Source organism: Lissotriton vulgaris, chromosome 4_1 (assembly GCF_964263255.1).
Source record: "Lissotriton vulgaris chromosome 4_1, aLisVul1.2, whole genome shotgun sequence".
In the NCBI taxonomy this organism is placed as follows: Eukaryota; Metazoa; Chordata; class Amphibia; order Caudata; family Salamandridae; genus Lissotriton; species Lissotriton vulgaris.
The window spans coordinates 1955047323-1955062037 of record NC_141691.1 but is presented as its reverse complement, the minus strand read 5'-3'; the positions used below and the strand labels follow the sequence as shown (position 1 = coordinate 1955062037).

General features: G+C 43.9%; 1 protein-coding gene across 1 annotated transcript in view; it reads left to right on the top strand.

The window, feature by feature from the left end:
* LOC147724750 (uncharacterized) overlaps positions 1 to 14715 on the top strand; it is a 427049-nt gene that overhangs the window by 203829 nt on the left and 208505 nt on the right. Inside the window, exon 13 of the mRNA XM_086966280.1 lies at positions 10157 to 10285. Coding sequence (XP_086822406.1) covers positions 10157 to 10285 — 129 coding nt within the window. The remainder of the gene's footprint in view (positions 1 to 10156; positions 10286 to 14715) is intronic.

Here is a 14715-nt window from a genome sequence, read left to right as displayed (position 1 = left end):
AAGTGCTTCATGCCCCCCCATCCCAGGGGAGGAAACTCTGCGAGGGGGGACATTGATTTTTTTTATTTTCAAAAAGATAATCCCGCTATGGGATTTTCTTTTTGAAAATAAAAAAAAATGGAATTTGCCAGACATCTCCATCATGTTTCATGGAGCCTTCCATCAAAGTTACAATGCTTTGGCAGGAATTGCCTTGATGTTGTTTCCTGTCAATGCTTGAAATGTCCGCCAGGCCAATAGACATTTCAAAATTCGCTGATTGGCACTTCTGCCAAGGTGAAAAAGTAATTTACTCTGTCACCCTGGCAGTCATACAGGCCAATTGCCCAACTTTAAATTAGGTTTTTGGTTTTTTAAGTCCCAAACCATCATTTTTAAAGCCCCCAAAGACCTCTGGGAAGGCACTTGGAGACTAACAGGGTGTCAGGCAGAGGCCCTCAGCAGGGTCCAGTCCATGTCAGTTGCCACTAGTCAGCTGGGTACTTCCAGGAAGAGGCCTCTTGTAGTTTGTCGTTTTGTGTTGGCACACAGGACATCAGCCCACCGACCCTTGGAGTCCACTTCTTTGTTCTGGTTTGGTTACAAGAAGAAGCAGGTCCAGTCCTTCAGAATTCCTCACAGGTCACTGACAGCATGTCCAGCAGTGTTCTGTTCTTCCATAGGTGCAGAAAGTGTTCTGAAGAGGGTGCCTGGGGATGCCACATTTATGCCTGGTATGTACTAGTTGGTGGGGGTGACTCCTGATCCCTCCCAAACCAATGTGCTAAAATTTGCAAGGCCCTGACCTACCCTCTCTTGTAAATGTTTCTGTCAGCCTTATTGTAAACAGTTCCAAAATGCCATATGTCAGAGCATTTTCAAGATGGTGAAAGTCATCAGCCACATTAAACTTGGGCTGTAAGGGCTGGGGGTGGGTGGGTGGAGTGTACTATTGTAATCCTAGTGTCCTCCCATATCTAACACTAAAATCCAGTTTGAGGAAGGCACTGTACCCACAACAAGCCCAGAGACAGAAGTCTAGTAGGACAAAAGCAGGGTCCTCCATCAAACGGCTGGAGATACGCAAGGGTTGCCTTGGCATTCTGTTATCTTCCTTTCAAATGTGCCCCAAGTGTTACATGTGGGTTAACAGATGTGTGAAACAAGATTTGTTACTAGTGTCAAAACAGATGCCCACAGGCCCCACCCTCCATATTCTGTGGAGTTAAGAGGAGTTATCACTGCTCATTCAGGCCAGCTTTTTCTGTGTGCTCCTGGGAGGCATTTCACACCTTTTTCACACCTGTTTTAGGCTAATCACTAGCTGGCAGAGCATAATGCTAATTAGTATTTTGGCAATCCAGGCAGGGTAAGATTAACTTTCTAAAAGTTACTTTTCCTTAATATTTATTCAAATGGTTATTAAAAGTAGTGGTTTAATTATTTTTGTAGCTGGTTTCTTTCACAAGATACAGTGGGGCATATGTATGAAGCCTTTTTCCCATTCGCAAACAGAATTGGCCTGTTTGCAAATGGGAAAAAAGACTTTTGGAATGTATCATCCCAAAAGGCGCTCGCAATATAGGGAATCGCTATTTTGCAAATGCATTTAAGGAATCGCAAATTGAGAATCCTTAAATGCAATACAGGAAGCACCCAAGTTGTACCATTTTCCTCTAAAAAGTCGCAAATAACCACCAACTTCAAGTTGGTGGTAATTTGCGATTTCTTTGAAAAATTCACTTTTTTGCATTTTTCAAAGTGCCATGTGGCGCCCATACATGCCCTCAGGGCATGTATGTGCGCCACATGTACACACATACATATTTCAGGGGAGCAACAGGGTATCCTTTTGACACCCTTGCACCCTTGAAATTGCATTCGCAATTTGCGAGTACCTAATGGGTACTCGCAAACTGCGAATGCTTTCCCATTCATTCCTAAGGTCCTCTAGGCCCATAGGAATGAGAGGGAAGGTATTCCTTAATTGTGAATCGCAATTTGCGATTCACAATTAAGGAGTATTAAGGAATCGCAATTATTTTTGTGATTCATACATATGTAAATGTAAATGTAAATGTATGTAAATGTATAGGCATTTATATAGCGCACTACTTACCCGGAGGGTCCCAAGGCGCTTCGACCGCTGCGAAACCCTTCCTGGCTTCCCTGAGAGATGGTCCTTTAATGGGTATCTCCAAGGTGAGACCAGGCATCCCCAGCGGTCTGGTGGGGCCGTTAGTGAAGATGAGGCAAGCTAATGCCCAGAGTTGCCGAGTGTGATCGCTGATCAGAGTGGGCACCGGAGCGAGAATTATCGAGTCCGTTGACCCTGGTCCAGAAACCTGCCGCGCCGGGAATCGAACCCTGGTCCCGGGCCGTCCTCTGCTCTCGGGTCTGCCGCCTCTAACCAGTGAGCCACACTCCACATTCCATTTGCGTGCCGGCGCGCGTTCAACCGTTTCTCGTCTGACTTGGAGCCTTCCTTCATAGCATAAATTGTGTTCGCCACCGGCAGTAGCTCCGTTGCACCAGCAGCGAGTATGGCAGACTATCTAATCAGCGGTGGAACGGGCTACGTCCCTGAGGATGGTCTTACTACCCAACAGCTATTTGCCATCGCAGACGGCCTAACTTACAACCTGTCTTGCAGCACTGTCTTGCTGATCCCTGGCAGAAGATGGCCGTAGAGAACTTGGAAGGCAGTGAGGAAAACAGTACTTGATGAACTCCTGACAATAGACTGGCGGACCCCAAACTTTGGTGCAATTTAACTCCCGCTGGCTGCCCGGCGACCTGGAGCGGCATCGTATTCACCCACGGGGCTTGCTTGTGCCCGAGTCCTGCCTGAGCCCTGCCGTTGGACTGGCTGCCCCCGCCCATCCTGCTTCCTCTCACCGGTCAAGATGTTGAGGACCTCCTGCGATGGACAGACCACACTTGCGCGAGGAGCGCCGCAACGCGACACCGGGAATTCGAGACGGCCCCCTTCCCACTCAGCCCCGGATCGCCGGATGTGACATCCCCAGAGGAGGCTGAGCTGGGGACATGGTATTCTCCAGAGTCCACTGAGGATCGCGGAATGAGCTCCGGAGCTTCTTTCTGATGTAACCTGACCCTAAGATGGCGGCCATAATAAACACACTCGTTATAGAGACATTTGCGCATGTTCACTACGCGTTTTAACTATCTGCAGAGTGTTATGAGCGCTTCACTCTCAATCCGCTGTGACCCCCACCTCCCATGTGATTGGGAGCTCATCCTGCATCGCCGGTCCTTGGGCAAATCCTCCTGCGTCTTTCCTGACTTTTTCTCCCTCCCCCCCTTCACCTTACCCCCTACCGCTCTACTCTTCTCTTACTTCCAGCTAATGGCCCCTGCCCTCACCTGTCCCTGCTTAAAGTTACCACCATATGTATCCACTGGACTTCCTCATGTGAACTCTCCCTCTTCAGCTGAGACCTAGCTATTTTGACTGATGACCGTTGGAACTACTTTGTTTAGCTATAGGGGTGATGGGCTGGGGACTCCCTCCTCGGACGTCACCTACCCAGTCGGTCTTTGGGCAGACTTCCCTTTGTCTCTCCCACCTTCCTTTCCCTCCCTCCCCCTGTCACACTCCTAATTCCTATATTTATTTCGCTCTTGGAACAAATGTAACTTATAACCTGTAACTCAGATCTTCATGTAAATACTGCTGGTATCTGCCTAAAATGACGGCCGCAAAAAACCCTCCTGCGTCGCTTTTGACCTTATCTCCCTCTACCCCCTACCCCTCCCCGCTCTACTCTTCTCCACTTTCCTGCTTCTGACCTTTGCCCTCACCTGTCCTGACCCTTTAGTCCCCCCCGTTTTATCTGTGAATTTTTCCCTCGTCATTTGAGATCTAGCTATTTTGTCCGACGCCTGATGGAGCTACCTGGTTTAGCTATGGGGGAGACAGGCTGGGGATTCACTCCCTGGACGTCACCTACCCAGTCGGTCTTTTGACAGACTTCCTTTCATCTCTCTTGTCGTCTCCTCTTGCTTCCACCCTCTTTTTATTTCTCTCCTTCTCTCCTCTCTCAATGTATTGAGACTGCCCTAGTCTGTCTGATGACCAATGAAGCTACCTGGTTTAGCTATAGGGGAGATGGGCCGTGGATTACCTCCTTTGGTCGTCACCTACCCAGTTGGTCATTAGACAGACTACCTTTCCTCTCTACTGTTGTCTCTTCCCTTACCCTCACTTTCTCACCTCCCCTACCCCCCACTACTTCTCACTCTCCTTTCTCGCCTCTCCTATTGTTTTGCTGATTGTCTGATATAATGTGTAATTGTTGATCTTTTTCTGTTATATTGTTGAACCACATTGTTGCACTTCCTTTCGTCTCTCCTGTCGTCTCCTCCCGCATCCTCCCTCTATTTATGTCTCTCATTCTCTTTTCTCTCAATGTATCGAGACTGAACTATTCTGTCTGATGCCCGATGGAGATACCTGGTTTAGCTATAGTGGAGATGGGCCGTGGATTTCCTCCTTTGGTCGTCACCTACCCAGTCGGGCTTTAGACAGACTTCCTTTCGTCTCTCCTTGTTGTCTCTTCCCTTATCCCCCCTTTCTCACCTCCCCTGCCCCCTCCACCACTTTTATCTCTCCTTTCCCATCTCTCCTAATTGTGTTGCCTATTTTTTGATGTATTGTGTAATTGCTGATCTTTTTCTGCTACATTGTTGATTCTCTTGTAAAGCGCTTTGATACCTTCGGGTCTAGCCAGCGCTATATAAAACTCTTTAAATAATAAAATAATATAAATAAATAAAATAAATAGCGATTCGCAAAAAATCGTTAATAAGGACTCGCAAAACGGTTTGTTCATACATATGCCCCAGTATTATTATTTTTGTTTGTACTATGGTTTTCAACATATGACAGAAGGTCCTGCCACAGTTAAAATAGCTTTTAGGGCCCTGCCACTGAGGGCTGTGAGGCGTACAGAGGGCTGACTTATTAATGTCTAAAAGGGAGGTTTTTACCTGTTAAAAAGGGTTAGTTTAATCACACCATACTGCAGATTTAAATTGATTTAAATTGCAGCAGTCAGGCTACACTGACAGGCCTGTAGACATGCTTTCCTTGCCACACTAGTGAATCGCATTATAATAATTGGTACAGCCCACAGGTGATTTTTAACTTCCAGGTCCTGACTGCACCTTTACACATTATCCTAGGGACTTAACAGGCAAGTTAAATACTTCAATCAGCAATAGGCCAATTCAATCATGTTAAAGGAGGAGCACATGCCCTTTACTACTAGGTAACAGGTAATGTTCAAAGAGTTCTGAAGCCAGCAAACAAAAATAGGATCCAGCAAGGGTAGAAAACACAGGGTAACCATGCAGAACAGATGGATTGCACTTGCTCCATTTGTGTCAAACGGATTGTATTCTATATTTAATATAAGGGCCATTGGGTTAGGCTACTTTAGCCATTAGCTTCTACTTGCTCTACATCCAACAGCTACTTGCTAGCAACATTGTTAATTACGTCAGCCAACAGGAGTATTTTAGTCTCACTATTTTTCTGTTTATTTAATGCAATTTTATATAGCGCGAACATTACCCGAAGGTGTCAGAGCGCTTTACAAAGGAACGAGTTGCGTTACATAAGGATTTTGGATTACATGAGTCACAATAAAAGATTCAAACCGAAAAAATTTCAAATGTACAAGTTGTAAAGTTACTCAAGGAAGAGATACAAACAGAAAATATTGCAAATTTACAAGTTGTGAAGTCACTCAAGGAAGAGATACAAATGGACAAACTCTAAAATCACATAGGAATGGTAGTAAATACAAAGGTCTACTACATATACTATTGGTTAGAGTTATATATATACAAATAGTAAATTCACTCAGGATTTACAGTAATAATTACACCTTAGCAATCTAAGGGGCAGGGGAAGGAAGAGGGGGGAGAACAGAAAGAAAGGGAAAGGAAGGCAGAACAAGGACAGGAAGGTGAAACAAAACGGGCGAGGGACCAGAGGTATGAACAAGATCGACAACGAGGAGTAGGTCCATGGCACAGGAGAGACGATGGAAAGGTCGCCCGGCTGGGACTGAGGAAGAGATCAAAGATCATTAAGATGGCCGATATAATACAACTGAAATTAGTTGGTGATCAGTCCCGTAACTCTAGGAAAAAATAATTCTATCGAAAAAAAAGTACCTTCACTTCTCGTGAAGTAAACAAACATTGCCAAAAGCAAATAGCTCTAACGTTTGTTAGGCATGTGCACACCTGATCCGCACACCATAGAAGCATCAAATCTACAGGAGGAGAAGAAGGCTACCACCATACTTCTTCTTTTTGGTCCTGATTGTATTGGGAAATTAATAGAGGCATACAAAGGACTATTATAAAGATAGATTTTTGAACACTAACTCAAATTTAAAGTGTTCTGATTAGATCATAATGAGATAATAGGGTGCTAAATAACCAGGGACCTCCATCACCTGTTATTATTTCAGTCTGAGGTGACTTTGGTTATATTGTAGGCATAGAAGAAAGAGAGAAGGAGCTTGTGTATGTTCCGGATTGATTTAATTCCTTTATATAGACCACTGTAGCCTTCAGGACACACTGCAGACTGTGTTCTGTGGCTGGCATCTTGTGGATAAAAAGTCAACCCTTCTGGAGATTACTGGATATCATAAAAGACTGATTACATAGGGTGCCAATAAACTTCAGATGTTTGCATGTTGCACTGCGCAATACTAGGCTCCTTCATTTCCAGTTCAATTTGTAGGGTCTTTAATCTGCTGGAGCCTAAATCCTAGAAGTGTCATTTTAAAGCGAACCTTGGCTTGTATCTTTTTGGCGTGCACCACCAAAGAAATGTACATGGCCAACAGAGGCATTAATGTGACCTAGGGTCTGATTTAGAGTTTTGTGGGTGGGTCTCTAGTTATAAACAATTACGCATATCCCGTCTGCCTTATTAGAAGTGCCAAAGGGTCAAATGCACTTGTAATAGGGCTGTAGGGATATCTGTCACATTTATGATGGAGTAACTTATCCTCCAAACTGAGGCCCTAAGTCATGGTACTTTGACAATAGAAAATAATATATATTTAAAAAACAAACAATTTCAGAAATGTTGTGGTTGCAGCAGCAGAGCTCCTCAGAATACTGTTCCTAGAAGAATAAGGTCTCTGGACAAAGAGAAGATGTGGTACAGTTCCTCTTCTGACCAAACTGTAATCCTAGAGAAATCCCCTTTTCTCCCTTGGTTGTGCCTGACAGTCTGTTAATGAAGCATCAGGCACAAGTGCATGAGCAACATGAAAGTTACTAGAGCATATTAGTGATTGGTCTGCAAATGTTTTGCTGCAGTAATGGCTTTGTTCAGATTGTTCTGGTATGTTTATTTGACTGAATTCTTTACCTTTTGTAACAGGGATAAAGGGACTAGGATTTGTGTCTTTTTTCCTCACATTGATTGCAAAATATAATTGAGACATTTGTACATAAGAGGTATTTAGGAATTATTGTAGATTTATTTTTCCATGAACAGTAATTGCCAGGAAGCCTTTTCTCTCACGACTGGGTGCAGCTGCTGCAAAGCTGCGGAGTTACAATATTCAATACAGTGTCATCCAGCATTCAGTTAATATAAGAATCATAATGCTTAGTGAAAATAAGAGCCTTAGAGGCACTAATGAGATCTTTGCTCCCCTGCCTCTTATATCAGTCATAGTTCCACAGTCTGACCCATGAGTCAAGAAACAAAGACATATTTGGTAGTAAAGTCGAGGCTAGTAACCGGAGGACAAGGCACGGGAACCTGTGTCTGCCTCTGGCAATAGGGGACTAATGGCACATGCAAACAACACAGAAAGGTATCCATGAAGTGGCAGTATAAATGGCAATCTCCCCATGTGCCAACATGGATACGCCCTCGGTTATTGTGCCTCCATCTCGCTATATAGATCCATTCACCCGTCACAGGAGAAATATCAGGAACTTCATTGGCCTCACTCAAGTGACCCTCCTCTTCTTCACCAATATTTAATGAATAACAATGGATTAATTGATGATAGAGGCTTCCTTCCATTGCCTGTCACTAATGAACAGTGTACATTGCATTGACTTATGCACCAGCGGTGCTGCCCTGGGTATTTACGACACGTTGTCTCTTAATTTCCAAGATAGGGTTTTCCCTGCAGCCTGGGGTTGTCTGCTCCCGGGACAACACGCGTTGTACATCAGGGCGCACACGGCAGACAGGGTGGCAGCACACCTTTGACTGGGTGATGCGAGAGTAGACCAGATCAGTGCACCCTATTACATTGAATGCACCGTCCCCAGCGTAGCCCCAAACATGCGCCTGGCTTAGGTGCAGCACAATTCAGATAGGAGAACCAACAGTTTGGAACCATCGGTCTGCCTTTCACTGTGCATTTTAAGGTGAAGTGCAGATCCCCCTGCAGGGAGTTGCAATGAATAGCTGCTCCCGTCTGCATAGGAAAGCCGGGGGTGCAGAGGACCCTCTGGCTTCCCCTTCCACGGAACACCCTAGGGTGGCGCACTGATTGTGCGCCATCTCTGCGTGCATGTGCCCTTCCTGACTGCCTCAATGTCTTTCATCCTATGTGTAAAACTAGGGCTCAGGTGCAGAGGCAAAGGGTTTCCTCATCTGCATTGGGGCACTGTCCGATAAAAATGAGGGATGCATCCTTGAGATCAGGTTGGTGCACATTTAGTGCAGTTGTGAGCAAGCGTCTGTAGCCCCTTCTGTAATACCGAAGTGCCCAGTGGTTTAAAAGGCAGATGCATAGTAAGGCCAGAGGGGCATATTTGATAATACGGCCCAAAATATCAAGGACAAAAAAATGAATATGCGAAAATATCATTTACCAGAATATCATGAAGCTAAGTATGTGTCTGTAAGTGATAAATATAGATGTAATATTCATAGCTCCACATTTATGTACCTTGAGGATGTAAATACCATCAAAGTAGAGCTGAATTAGGTGTGGTACATCTTTAATTACCTATACACACTTAACATCGCAAAATTCTGATAGTCGATGTTATAGCCCATATTTTAGTGACAAGATTCTGGTAGTCAGCTACAACAGGGCAATACATTCCACCATATGAAGCACAACATACAGTCACATGTCATTCATTGGATGCTTATCGGGCACCATAGAGCACTGTCCAATTCCTGCCCATTTTTAAGGGCTTTGTTGATGTTAATAGAACCTCAGACCTGTTCATGAAGTTCATCTCGGTACCATACTCACAAATGTCACTCCCATGGACTCCTAAAAATCTCTAGCTCTCTCTGGTCAGATTAGTCAGTCAGTCATAAGCTTTTATTCGATATGCAAGATATCTTATAAGCACATTTATAATACAATCAATATAATGTACAAAAAAATCATTGCCACAAGAAGTCAGTATAAAATATTAAAAGAGATAAAAGGACGTAAAAGACCGTTGATAAATTAACTAAAAAGAGAATTAAACAGCTACTGACAATCTCTTACATCGAATAAGCCAAAACTGCTTTAAAAATTTAGCTGTTCCGCACACAATAGGGGGGAAGTGTCCGTGCTTAGGATACGCAAGGCTACTAAATAACTACGAGTGCCCATGTTTCGGCAGAGTGGTTTCAGCCAGAGACTCCTAGGCCTTGCGTAATCCGGGCATTCAAATAAGACATGCGCAATGGACTCAACCTTACTCGGGCAACATGCACAGTTAGGAGAAGTACGGGCCGCTAGTGACCATTTCGATACCAGAGCACCTAGCGGGAGGGAACCAACTCTAAATTTAAAATAAAGAGCTCGGTCAAAGGGGAGAGTGATCAAGTCCAGGTAGATCCTGGTCAGATTAGTGGATTTCTTGTGCACTCATATAGCAGATACCTCACCATATATGTCATCCAATTCTGTTTTATTTGTCGCATTATGGTACTTGTAGTACTAGATTTAAAACTGTAAAGGGAAACATATATGTGAATATGAGTGAATTATTTCATCTTTTCTGGAGGGTTAAGCACAAAATGCTCTTAAACATTTATCTTTTTGGAAAATGACTTTACATTCATTGGGTTCAGTTGCTACACAAAATGTTCCGAAGAAAACTTTGCACATCCTGAAATTCTTCCCCATTCTGCATTTCCCAGGTTGGAGACAATCCACTTCATGTGGCAGCACGTCACTGCCATTTGCCTGTGGTAGAAGAAATCCTTAACCATCTGACCACCGAAAAGGGAAGACCTGAAGCCATTGCATGTGTGAATCAGAAAAATAAGGTAAGGACATTGATAGTAATGCTCGAGTCTTATGATGCGTACATCACAATATCATGCCAAATCTGTGCAATGGAAGTTGAAAAATGTCAGTGGGGCAAGGCAGCAGACAGTGGCAGAGAAGTACTCCATGTGGCTGGATAACCATTGAACGAAAGCCCGGTTAGACTGCGGAAAAGCTGAGAGTGGGAGAATTTCAAAACTTATTCCCAAGGAAGGTTCCTCACCGGCCCGATACTTTAGTCCCGTCGTTCAGTGAAGATATCTAGCTTCAGACAGAGTCACTCTTTTAAGCTCAGATTCCTCCAGCGTACAAGGCTGAAATATTTGTAGCCAAACAGAGCTCCACGAGGCTACATAGCCACTCTGTAAAGTCCTGCTGAAACGGATTTCCTGCTGCAGAAAACCTTGAGCAGGAGCAATCTACATTTTTGGCCCAGCGGCAACACACCTTCATTGCATTGACTTGGCAGGTTTGTCCCTACCCTCCAAAGGTCTTTGGAGCCAAAATGTTTGTCCCTTTCTTCCAAAGGTCTTTGGAACCAAAAACTTTCTTAGTCTTAAGTTTCTTAAGATGTTCTGGAGGAGTACTATGTAACACAGCCAAGGATCTCAGGACCTCAGGAACAGCACTTGAGGGTCAAGACTCACTCCAGCAGAAGCCACCAGCAGTGTTCAGGGCAGGTTCAGTTGGAGTTGGTCAGCTGGGCTCTTCAGGAAAAGGGCTCTCTAGCTTAACAGAAGATCAGAAAACTAATCTTTGGAGTCTTTGTCTTTGTCCTGGGTACAAAAGGGAGAGCAGGTTCCAGTCTTTCAGGTCTCCTAACTGGTTTCAATATCAGATGCAGTTCTTCTTCTGTGTTCCACAAGTCCAGTAGAATTCTGAAAAGGGTGCTGAGGGGGCCACATTTATGCCAGGCAATAGCCTATGGGGGGATGAGAGAGAGTCCAGGACCATCCCTAACCAGTTGAGAAAAAGTTCACAGGGTAGGGGTACCCTTACCCACTTTTGCAGCAGTTCTTCTGCGCTCTACTAGAAACAATCCCACAGTGCCCCTCTCTACATAAATCCCACATGGCAAAACCATTCTCTCCCTGTGCAGAGGGCCTTTGCGTACCCCAGAGGTGTGGACAGTGAAATGAGCAACCCTCCTCCGCGATCACTGATAATCAGTTCTTTGGGTAGCTCCTCTTCCACTGGGATGGTGCCTCACTGACGTGAGGGAAAAAGGAGGGAGCAGGCCCAGGTGTTAGCTACATCTGCCTGTGAAATGGTAGTCCCCTTTGAAATTAATTACGTTTTTGGGCACTAGACCAATGTTTCAGCTCTGGGAGCAAGTACACGCCTTATCAAAGGGACTATTCAGCTCCTAAGTGACAGTTGGAAGCTCATGCAAATGAGACTTTAGGCAGGTAAAATGGAATTTTTTTTAAAAGAACTTTTGTAAAATATTAAGTCAAATCTGACTTTAGCACTGAATTGTTGTAATAAGTATTGTAAAAAGTCCAACAATTAACTTTGTAGCTGTTTCCTAAGCCAAGATTACATTATTTGCATTTAATATTTATATCCCAGTGCTATCCTATAGAACAGCTAATCCTGCTACAGCGAAAATAGCTTTTGTGGCCTTATCACTGTTAGGACATGTTTTACATTAAACTTTCACGTGCCCAGCTTTTAAATTCCACGCACCTTGCCTTTTTGGGCATTGAGGCCTACCTATAGGTAGCGTGCTAATATTTAAAAGAAGGGTTTTGGCCTGTCAAAAGGGATTATTTTGACAGGACGAAATTGCAGTTTTAAAACTGCACAGGCAGGCTATATTTCTAGGGGTCCCATCAAATTTAGGACTGACACTCTAGGTGACACAATGTATTTTGCAGTACACTAATGATATTTAACTCACAGGTACTGGGTACACTTTGTACCATAAACTAGGGACTTACATGTAAGTTAAATATTCCAATTAGGAGTATTGCCGATTTTTACATGTTTTGATGAGTCCCAGTGCATAGTTACACAACCTGCAGTAGCAGTCCAAAAATTGGTTGGGGATCATTCAAAATGAGGCCTTTTCCTACCGTAAATAACTAGCATATTGTTTTTTAGAAGTTCATCTATAGTAATTAATTCAATTATCTTGTTTAACCCCTTGGGCGCGGCCGCAATTCTGCGCCTGTGTGGCAGAATCGCGAGTGGGCGGGTTTATGACGGCCCCTAGCCGTCATCAGCTCACACCCACTGTAGTGCATGACGGCTTGGGGCCGTCATCAGCATCGAAGGGGTTAATGCTACATTTTCTACCATAAAATTGATCTGCAAAAGAGAAGTGTACGCCAACATAAGGCCTGATTTAAATGTCGGTCGGAGAGCCCATAATGAGCTTGGGGTCTCCATTGGCAATGGAACCTCTCCCCTTCACCCCCACCCAGCCAGCATTATTGTCAGAGGAGGATCTGGAAGTTCTGAAGAGCCTCCCAGTGAGGTAGACAGTATTACCATGCTGGGTTTCTGGCAGTTGGTGGCTAAAATAATAGACATCCTGGATGATATGCACTCTGCCCTGCCTGCCTTACAGAGAGTGTTGCTGTCTTCTAGCACCTCAGCTACCACCATTGCTACTGGTACACCTGCCCTTATTCCTACTTCTGTCCTTATCGCTGCCCATACAACATTTTACCACCTTCCACAATCCAAAGCTCTGAACCCATTCCGCCACCTGCCCCCATTTCAAACCTTGCCCTCGTCCCACAACCAATCACAATTTCGCCTTCAGACCCCTTACCACCTGTCTCAACCACAACCAAAATCATCCCATCGCAATAAACAGTCCCAAAGACCTAAACCTCACCATTCCCTTCACCCCATCCCCCCGGAACCAGCTGGCCCTGCCCCGTGAAAAAAATTCTTAAAACCCCACTCCATCCCAAGAGGTAAGTGCTCAGCATGCCAGGAGAATAGGAAGCCCCCTGAGGAGAACATTACTACACACTGTAGGAAGCATTACAATTTTCATTGACCGTGACAGGACACTATTCATTTGAAACCCACTGCTGGGCTCTGATTTGCCTTCACTTATGTTTTGTTCCTCACTCTAATAACTAGAAGAGGAAACTATTTGTTGTCCATTTTTCTTTGGTTATTATGAAAATATTAACCCTGAAGCATTGTAACTGTTGTTTACTTGAAGAAATATTGTGTTTTTAAAATGTCAATTTTTTACAATATGTGACCACATAGTGCAATATGTTCAAGATGTTAGACATATCCTTCCAGTTCCAGGTCGTTACCATGTGTTGCATTGTGGGAGATGCAGTCCTTTCTGATGTGTGTTGTAAGAAGTGGTAGTGTTCTTGTAAGGGCTTAATTTAAGTGGCATTCAGAGTGGTAGTATGTGTGTGATTACATTTCACACCAATGATTTTGTAAATAAATGTATGAATCAGATGAAATATTGTGCTTCACAAATAGTTAATGCCATAGATTATGTATGGCTAATCCTAGGTTACGGATTTGAGTGCAATGTCTGGCATGTGAGTGTGTGTCCAAACCTTGATGTAATTTGATCAACTTATAAACGTAACACATCAGTGACTCGGTAGTGGAAATATGCACTTGGGCTACATGTGTAATTCATATGATTGCAGAATGTGTGGCAAGTGGGTAAAGTGTGATGAAGGTTAGACTGACTATGTTTGTGTTTTCTGATTATACTCAAAATGAGAACAGTTTAATTATAGAGAGTTAAAATGATACGTTAGTGTGGGAATGGATGTGTAATAAATGTGCATTCATATACTGACTCGATGTGTGGGGGTAGTAAAATAGTATTAGGTGAGTATTTAATATCAGTTGTAGTGTGGGACATGTGGCCAGATAGGTACACTTTATAAACCACTGTTACATATGTTTTGGTGCTCAAAAAACACATTTAGTAACATTGATACTTAACTCTGTGCTTTTAAAAAAGTTTTTAAGAACGTTTAAGTTAACTTCTATTTTGCTGTGGATTTTCTCGTTCATCCAGCACTGCCAAATAAAGCCCCAGGCCTTGGAGTAGCATGGGACATGCTGCTTGCCTAGGTTTTGTAGTGGTTGTGGGCAGGGTTTGGCTATTCTTTTTTTCCAACACAGGCGTGGCTGCTCAACCGCCATGTTTCCATCGATAGAAATGATATTCTAAATTTAGTTGAGTATTGTCTTTCTGTCGCTCCGTCCATCATGTTTGAAGTTTCACTTCATTGACAGAGAAAGAAAAATGTGGCGGAGGCAGACGGACATCTTTAGCTGCAGATATGTAAAGAATTGAATACTGGCCACACGCATTCATTAAACTCCAAATCAGGGTCCTAGGGCCTGATTATGAGTTTTGCGGTCCAATGGACTGCCAAACCCACAGTGGCGGTGCAGCCACTGCCGCACCGGCGGTCCA